The sequence below is a fragment of the Aplysia californica genome, unplaced genomic scaffold (assembly GCF_000002075.1).
Source record: "Aplysia californica isolate F4 #8 unplaced genomic scaffold, AplCal3.0 scaffold00681, whole genome shotgun sequence".
Taxonomy (NCBI): domain Eukaryota; kingdom Metazoa; phylum Mollusca; class Gastropoda; order Aplysiida; family Aplysiidae; genus Aplysia; species Aplysia californica.
Window position 1 is genome coordinate 329,326 of NW_004797951.1, and position 9,615 is coordinate 338,940.

At 38.1% G+C, this 9,615-nt stretch overlaps 1 protein-coding gene across 1 annotated transcript; it reads right to left on the minus strand.

The window, feature by feature from the left end:
• Positions 1–408: 408 nt before the first annotated feature.
• LOC101855523 (mitotic spindle assembly checkpoint protein MAD2B) lies at positions 409–9,311 on the minus strand. Its single transcript, XM_005108346.3, has 7 exons — positions 9,135–9,311; positions 7,307–7,431; positions 6,399–6,574; positions 5,172–5,266; positions 2,633–2,706; positions 1,661–1,753; positions 409–764 (listed from the first exon to the last, which is right to left on the minus strand). Exons 1-7 carry the CDS (start codon positions 9,151–9,153, stop codon positions 723–725), a joined length of 624 nt encoding a protein of 207 aa, XP_005108403.1. The 5' UTR covers positions 9,154–9,311; the 3' UTR covers positions 409–722.
• Between the last annotated feature and the right edge of the window lie 304 nt (positions 9,312–9,615).

Below are 9,615 nucleotides of genomic sequence, written 5' to 3' on the forward strand. Positions count from 1 at the left end.
TCACTTAAATTCAAATTCAAGCTTGGTTTTTGTCTCATAAGTTAAAAAATATTTTTAAAATACTTATTCTAAGTAGATCTACACAGGCTGTCGACAGGTCATTTGAGGTTGATGATCAGAGCTCAGCTTATGAAACTTTTGATAAATTTTTGGCCAAGTTTTGCTGGACAGGTTCTCAGCTTTCTGCTGTTTACATTACAATCCGACACGTAGGAGTGGGAAAGATAATGTCCATCAGCCGCATAATTATCATCAGGATTTCTCACCTTGTGCCAGAGTATAGGCCACTAACAACAGCTCTTCATTTACTTCTGTCCTGGACTATTGTCTGCACGTCTGTTCAGCTGTATCTCACCCCCTTCAGTTCTGACTGCATCCTTCCTTTATGTACTTTTAAGCCTTCCTTTCTTTATCTTTCCTCATGGATTCCACCTGAAGGCTTGGTGGGTAACCAATATCTGTTTTCTGTTTTCTCAAGGTGAGTCCAATCCACTTCCATTTTCTCTTTCAAACTTTTATGTTCTATTTTCTGTTGATTTGTTTGCTCCCATAATTGTTAATTTCCGATGGTGAAGATAACATCCAGGATCAATGAAACTTATGAATACAACGTTCGTGGGTAAAGAATTAGTTTTCACAAGGAGTAAGAAGAAGCACCGGCCTCTCCACGACATGGAAACTCCCCAGGAAACTGTTTGTGTTGGCCACCAGCCAGACAGAGGTCAGGACAAAGGGTCTCCGCCCTCCTCAACATACAGCTGCATCTGTGGAGAAAGCGGACACCGAGAGTTGGTGGCTTTTTTATGTTAAGACCTTCCCCTCCCCTCCCCACCGCCAATTACTTTTATTCTTTAGAACATCAATAAATAATCCTTTGACTCTGTTCGTACATCATGTTTTACTATGGTATCCATATGACGTGGGGAACTCTGGGCCAGCACTTTCCACAGAGGAAATTTACTCGTTAATCCGATCCGTACACTTTGCACAGCAGTCTGTCAAGATGATTTTTTGAGAAATACTGAAAGTTTCAAAGAGATCTTTGAAAAAGAAATATTCTAAAATGTGAAAAATACAACTCAGGGGGTACAAAATGACCACAGGGCGTACGGATAGGGTTAATGTTTAGACCCTCACCTCCCCACCACCGGTTACTTTATTCTTTAGAGCATCAATAGATAATACTTTAAAAAATAACCCCCAAAAATACAACGATAAATTTTATATAGATATAAGAGTGGGTGGGAGTGTAAAGGAGACCTATTTTGATTAGAATTTGATATTATGTTATAGACCTTTATTATATGTACTTCACAACCTTGAGGGACAAGATTAAAATGATAGGCCCAACAACAGAAGTAAATCTAAAACTTATAACAAATTACTATTAGCATTAGACACGTTCTTCTCTCTCATCTTCATAGACAATAACTCCATGTGCTCAAAAATTGATGACCGCCTGAATCCACATCGTTGCGACTCATACTCGTATGAACTTCTCTCAGTCTGATACTTAAGTGGTATGAGAATGTACTGGAGAAAAAGTTTGTAACAAAGAGCACACAAAAAAAAAAGGAAAAAAAAAAGAGAGTTTCCATTAAATCAATACAACTGGACACATGAGAAGACATAGAGAAATTCGGCTTGGAGGTGAACTTACATCAAATATATCCGTGGACACACTTTTCACCGGAATTATTTTAGCATTGGGAATTTTTTGTTGTTGCTCATCCGCTTCTGTCCAAGGGAAATCCTGTGAGAAGAGAAAAATAAAACGCTACACACCCATTCATTCCTTATTACACACACACATGGTAGGCCCGTCCGCACAAACCCTCACACATACATTCGCGCGCACACACACACACGCTTACAAACACACACACACACACTCACACACACACAAGTGCATGCACACACATGCACACAGATACACATGCACACAGATACACACACACACACACACACACAGGGAGAGAGAAAAAAAAAATCTGAGAAGAGTGCAAAATTTGAACAAACAGCAAATACATCCACTAAATTTAAACGCAATATAACCAGCCATACACACAGATAAAATTGAAATATATATAAATACAGTAAAACCCAAAACTTCATGGGACAAGAAAACGTAGTCATTCCATGCACATTTTACAGAAGGCAAAGTGCCAATGAAAAGAATAAAAAAGGGGAGGCTACTCCTTTCTTACTATTACAAGTGAACCTCTCTCTCTCTCTCTCTCTACTCTCTCTCTCTCTTCTGGCGCAGAGGCGTCATAAATGGTCAGCGATGCCGACAGCACAAAGGAACTCAACACTCGCCCGCGGGTCCTTAAAAAGTGTTGAAAATGGGTAACTGAAATGTCCCAGCAGACACAAATGAACCTGTTTTGATAGTTCTTTATATCTAATGAAAGAGCTCCAGATAAAAGAGACATGTTTTTGGTAACCCCCGAAAACTAATTTGATGCCAAACTCGTCGTAAAGGAATGTTACTGAGTGGCTGCCAGTGGCTCACGCCTGACAGCATCTTGGAGTGACTTGCCGGAGATAAGGAGTTAAAGAACAACGTCTGCAACTACCAACCAGTGGCCATTATTTAACATTATGAACACTTTAATTTTCACCAACCCACCATTTGGATCAGCTTCTCCTCAGCAGACGATAACGTGGAATCTTTTGTGTGGGCATGGATGGTCCATGTAGTAGCTGAAACAATATATATGAAAAATAAGTGAAGTCATTTGGGCAAATATCTTAAAATGAGAACATACATGTTGTTTGTTTGTTTTAGTAGAGGTTTTACGGCGCTCGCAACTGCATTAGGTAATAGAACATACAAGTTGTTTAGTTTTAGCAAGTGTTTTACGGCACTTGCAACACAACAAGGTCATATAAGTGCCGAAGATTAGAGGTGTTACAAGAGAGTAACAAACACAAAAAAAGAAGGAGGAGAGATAAGGACGATAGATGTTCGATAGGAAAGAAGAAGCAAACCACACCAGAGCACCCTCCAACCACCCACAAACATACATGTTGAAATCTGGGATAGAATGTTATATCAACAAGAACAAACAGTATGAGAAGTTGGCAAAACTTGTAACAATAATGATATACACATTCTAAGTAATCTAAGAGGTTGGCTAAACTCAGGGAAAAAAATCTTGTTCCAAAGATAACACATAAAGATTTGATAATACTATCATCATCATCATCATCATCCAGTGCCAGATCTGCAACAGACATTGGCGATCATGATTTTCCATTCATTCCTTTGCTCGGATGCTCTCAGAAAAGCTACGTTTCCCTGATTTTTCCCTGTTACCCATTTGTTTAGGTTCCCTAAGTATGTTGTTCTGAGCCTACCCCTGCCTCGCTTGCCTTCAATTTTGCCAGTGAGAGCTAGATGTTCAAGACCCTTATGTCTATTCAGGTGTCCCAAAAACTGCATTTGTCGTTTCCTGATTGTTTTTAACATTGAGCGTCCCACGTGGGCTTCATCAAGCACTACTTCATTTGATTTCTTTTCCTTCCACGATAAGATAATACTATCATCACTATAAAAACTATTTCAAGAGTAACATGTGGTAATTTAAAATGTTCTAGATGTTCAGCACTTCAGACAGCCATAAATCCATCAGAATCTCACACATGTACCCCGTAAACACACATGTGTACATACTAGATTGGGAAAGTATTCGGTTTCAATGTTATGTGTCTTGAAATATTTTTCATTATAGTTGTTCTGTTCCTATGTCTGGATGAAAACAGTCTGTGTGTGTGTGTGTGTGTGTGTGTGAGTCTGTGTGTGTGTGTGAGTGTGTGTGTGTGTGAGTGTGTGTGTGTGTGTGAGTGTGTGTGTGTGTGAGTGTGTGTGTGAGTGTGTGTGTGTGTGTGTGTGTGTGTGAGTGTGTGTGTGTGTGTGTGAGTGTGTGTGTGTGTGTGAGTGTGTGTGTGTGTGAGTGTGTGTGTGAGTGTGTGTGTGAGTGTGTGTGTGTGTGAGTGTGTGTGTGTGAGTGTGTGTGTGTGTGTGTGTGTGTGTGTGTGTGTGTGTGTGTGTGTGTGTGCATTAATGTATATATTGCATAAGAAGAAAGGATTTTGAAAAATGGGTATTCCGATGTAAAGCGCATTGAGCTACTTTTTTGGAAATGCGCTAAATAAATGTTATATATTATTATTATTATTATCTCAACATAAAGAGTAGTCTACCCGTTTTGAAATATTTTTAGCATCTTTGAAAACCTTGTTTGACAGATTGAAGACAGGGATACAATTTGACTTTCCAAAACGATGCAAGCCCAAGACATTCTTTACTATACAAAAAAAAAAGATACCCTCAGTGGAAAAATAAAACTTAAGAAAGAAAATTTTAATTTACTGTACTTTGTTGAGTTTAATCATTCATTAAATACAGTTTTTACATAATTATAAAACAATCAAATTCCTAGTTATGTAAAAAAAAAATCTTCTCACATACAACTTTATTACAACAACTGGACAAAAACCGTTGTTTAATGAATTGTGACAGAAGCTTAATATTTGAAACATGAGCACAGCAATCTCTTCGACATAACAAATTATGAAAAAAAAAACATGTGAGGCATCCAGTTGAAATCAGGCGCACGTCAAAATAATGAAAACGAAAAATTTACATGTGGATCTTACAGAAAAGCGTTCATTTAAGGCACAAATAACATTTCTGAAACCAGGCGACCCATACCTCCTTCAATTGCAAATATCTTAACTTTTTTTCATGATTGATGTGTATTCTTTTAAAATCGCAAGCAAGGCAAATGAACAAGTTAAAATGACACCAATAATTTACGAGTGCCTGAATCCTCCGCGTCGCGAGACTCATATCAATACCCACCTGTAAGTTGTGGTAGCCATCTCCAGTTGGGGCTATGGCAACACATAATGAGTGACTTGCTAAAATGACCTTCTAAGAGTGGAGAAACCTATTTGGTTTAACTTATTTACTCCTATGTATTTATTTATATATATATATGTAAAACAATTTCCTGTGTGTTTACTCTAAGACTAACAGCTAATTTCAAAACCCAAAATGCTGCACAGTTGGTTGTTATTACCAAACACAAAAGTGCCAGATGACACAATTGGCCAGGGTACCAAAAAAACAAAAAAATTTTAAAAATAAAAACCAAACCCACCTGTAGAGGACGTCATCAGCAAGCCATCGCTGACGTTCAGTTTCAAGAGGAAGCCACGTAGCGCCTGCTCTACTCGGAATAGATGCGGGTCAGTCCTGGTGTGAGGAGACAGCAGAGTAGTAGTACAAATGACCAAGTCAGACGAACTATCTAAATAAATTGTACACTTTCTTCGAAAAGAAACGAAGAACACAGGGGGGAAAACAACCACAATCACAAACGGAAAATCGTGGGGGTATCATCTTTGAATGCTTGTTGACTCATAATTGTATTTCTGTTCAACTGATGGTGGATTATTGTTTTTTGATTTCTCATTTAACAAACATAACACAATAAACCACCAGTTATATAAATATGAAGTTATGAGTCCACAGGCTTTTAAAATTGGCACCCTCACAATTTCTAATTTGTGACTATGGCAGTTTTCCCCCTGTGGTGTTCAATCATCTTCACCTCATCTAGTTTGTTTCCAGGGAAATAACTTTCTTTCATTCTCCCATTTTTTCCTTCCAGGGAGACAACTTTCTTTCCTTTCCCCCATGTGATGCTTCTCTACTCGACTCAGACAGACATCTCTCTGTTGGATAGGTGGCAGGTGCCCTTGTATGGGTAACTCTCTCTTTCCCATTAAACATTTATATAATCTTCAGCACAAATATGACCTTTTTGTGTTGCAAGTGCCTTAAAATTAAAACTCTTACTTTAAATCAAAATTCAGACATCTCTACCCATTCTTGTGCTGTACAATACCCCAGGCTAACGAGAGCTTAAGTAGGCCTATGGGTAAAAAAAAATTAATATTGACATTGCTTCCCCCCCCCCCTCTCCACACATGCAAGTCAAGGCTGGGCATGTTTCGCATGGGAAGATTAAAAAACCAAGAACTCTGTGTGTAGACTGCATCCCTGAAATTTCTAAGAAACCTCAGTATCGTAATATAACAGCCCCTCCCCCCCCCCCCTCCCCTTTCTCTGTTTTTTTCCCCTAGGACATAGATAAATATATTTCTAAAAGATAATAAGGATTGAACAAAACTTTCTCAAGATTGTAGGTTTTAATTTACTACTTGGTCTTAAAAATATTTCTGAAGAACCACATTACCCCATAAGTAACAGGTTAAAGTGTGTGTGTCAGACCATGAAACAACAATTTCTTAAAAAATATCTGTCTGTACAGCCTCAGACATATATATACACCAAAGGCTGAACAAATATTCATTTGACTTACTCTCTCCACTTTTCTTTCAAATCGCTCACTTCAAAGACAAATTTTTCCACAGGTAAGCCAGTGTCTTCCTGAAGAATCACCACAGCAACTTTCTCGACTTTTCCCTCAGCGAGAAGTAGTTTCAGGCTCTGGATGATGTGGCCCACGTACGCACAAACATCTGGATGCAAACACATCTAGGAAAAGAAAATGAAGCCATTAAGATTTCAATCCCTTCAAACGAGATTCATGGCTCACCAGCTAGAAGTGCAACTCCACTGTAGTCGAAAATATATATATAGACAAACAAATGAGTTCATATATACTCAAGTGAACACACACATATTCAAACCTTTCAAACCTTGCAAAACAGTAAAACATCATATAGAATAGTCAAAAAATGAATATCTATGAACTATATATATATATATATATATATATATATATATATATATATATGTTATTGATTATTTACCATTAACAGTTATGATTTATGATGTTCTGTTCATATTTTCTTTCTTTTCCCTTTCACTTTTACTTTAAAATGGACTGCTTAAATTTGGGCTACTTCATCCAAAAGCTACTGTCATATATAGAAAACAAAGTACTAGAAGCTGATTCATTACACCATACTGTCTTTCTTTGACCCTCCTCACAGAGGGATATGGTTTTAAAAGAACTAGTTACAAAGAAAAGAGGAAGAAATGAACTGACACAAGATGAAGCTCTCATCCATGATTTCCTGAGAAGAGTTGAAGTATAGACAGCTTCACTTTAAAGGAGATTGAAGTGCTAGCACACACAGATGCCTGTCAATAACATGTTACTCTGATCCATCAGTAGAGAAACCTTAGAGTTCTGCTTAGTAGCCAAATTCTAGACTTGAAAACCAGGAAATGTGAGTGAGAGAAACAGGTTTTTAAACTCACTTGGACAGGAACATTATACTTGATCTTTTTCTCAAATACTCCTTGAGGATACAAATTCCGGTTGTAAAGGATGCAATGAATTGCAACTTCAAGGAATTCCACAATGATGTCCACATTCAGCTTTTCTGAAAATGCAAGATAAAACATTACGTGTATCTTAGAGACATAAATATGTTGATAATGATCAACACTGGGAGGAGGTCCAATATAACAGCAATAATTATATAATATAGATATAAAACATAAAAACAGAACCGTACAATATACTTTCTTACTGTACAAACAGAAAATAAAAAAACAAAAGGAATTCATATAAAAGGAAACTGAAAGTTCAAATCTGAGTGGGGTCTACATTTTTCTTTGGCTTCCTGGATTATTGCCACTCTATGCTGTGATAAAACTATTTAACTCTTTATCTCCGGCAAGCCGCTCCCAGCGGCTCGTGGTCAGAACCACTGTGCTGGTGAGCCGCTGACAGCGGCTCGAGTGAATTCCTTTACTACAACTTTGACATCAAATTACTTTTCGGCAATTACTGAAAACAAATCTAATAGATATGAAGAATTATCGAAGTAGGTTCACTTTTTAAAATTCAATGACCAGTTTAGAGGCATATATGTCAATTTTAGATTTTGTACCAAAACAGGGCCCCAGCATAGTGGGTTACCCCCAACCTCCCCGAGATACAGGGTTAAAGTGGAGTCCATGTATACCGAAATCTGCAGAACCGCCAGAACAGGTTTTCAGTTTACAGACAAAAATCAAACTGTCTCCTGAAAGACAAGGATATATATATTCTGCACTTTGATGTACTGTGGTCTCCACTTAAGATTTCAGTGCTCAGGACAGGAGCTAGGAAAAAGCAATGTGGTCTGACAACTTAATGCTTACATTATGGGCGAGTGCAAAAGACTAGAGAGGTTAGCCAGTGGGGAACCAGTGAACTCATCATGCACAAGGTGAAGTCGACACAGCTGAAAAACATGTGGCGAGATCTCCGAAACAAAAGTATCCAATAATAGCGAACTCGTCACACTACCTCCATCAATCAACTTATACCATTTTAAATTTGTTTTATGGCATAGGCTACAGTAAGGGCATGCACATTTTAAAGAGGTTTTATATATTGCACCCAAAAATGTGTCTGTTTTCTCTTTAAAAAGTTGAAACAGAAAGGCTGACATGTGGAGATTTTGATTGAATATAACTCTAGTTTTATATTCTAAAAATAGTAATCTTAATCAAAGGTTGACATATATATATATGTGGGTTTTCCTGCCAATCCACGGTGAACTCGCCACACGTTTTTCACAAGTTGGAGTATGTGACGAGATAATTTTGACGAGATCACTGGAGGCATGTGACGTCTTTACCGTGAGACGAGTTCACTGGAAGTTGAGTGGAAGCCAACCTGTTAGACCAACTATCACAGGTCTGTTCTTCTGATCAGGCATGCCATTTACAATAATCCATATGCGAGTCTCAAGATTTAAGTCAAAATTAAGTTGATCCCTTTTCTCCTCCCCTTCGCCGGCCCCCTCCCTACTCTTTATAATCTTCAGTCTACACATTCCGGATTCTTGGTTCCCACAGAGCACGCATACAGGGGAAAAGATTAAAAGTACTAGCGTACATACAGGTAGGCTACTGAAAACTGTTTACTGAAAAGCAGTAAAAGTAAAACTGTGAAAGAGTCAGGGGTAGACAGCAAGACGATAGACCGATGCCGACAGTCGACAGTGCGAACAAGGAGGAGTGTTGGAGTTTGAAGAATGACCAGAGCCAGCAGAGCAACAACACCACTGTCAGTCGATGTCAGTAACAATACCTTCAGAATGTCCACTCATTGTTCTTTTTCAGCATAATTCTTGGATTCACGATTGATAATGCGAATAGTTCCCAGAAACATTATAACCCCTAATAGTGTCTTCCTCCCCCGTTTTGGTCTCGATTTTATTCTAAAAAGCAGACAAGCAAAACAGACAACAAACACAGGAACGAAAGAACCGGTCTGCCAGACTTTAAACGGGTGTCAGGTAATACTGAAATTGTATTTGCTCAATAATTAAATTAATTATGCTTTTATTAAGCATTTCTTTCTCATGGGTAGTTTCGAAAAGAAGATAGTGCGAACTTAGATTCTGGAGAAAGAGTAGTATAAAGTTTCATTTAATGATTGACCTACACATTATTGTTTTGTTTCCCTGTTGTACTTGTTGTGATTGATATCCTTGCTGGCATTTTGCGTCTGAAGTTTTGAGGTGTGTTGTAACTTTCAGCAGTTTTAAAACAAAACCTAGCAATTCTCG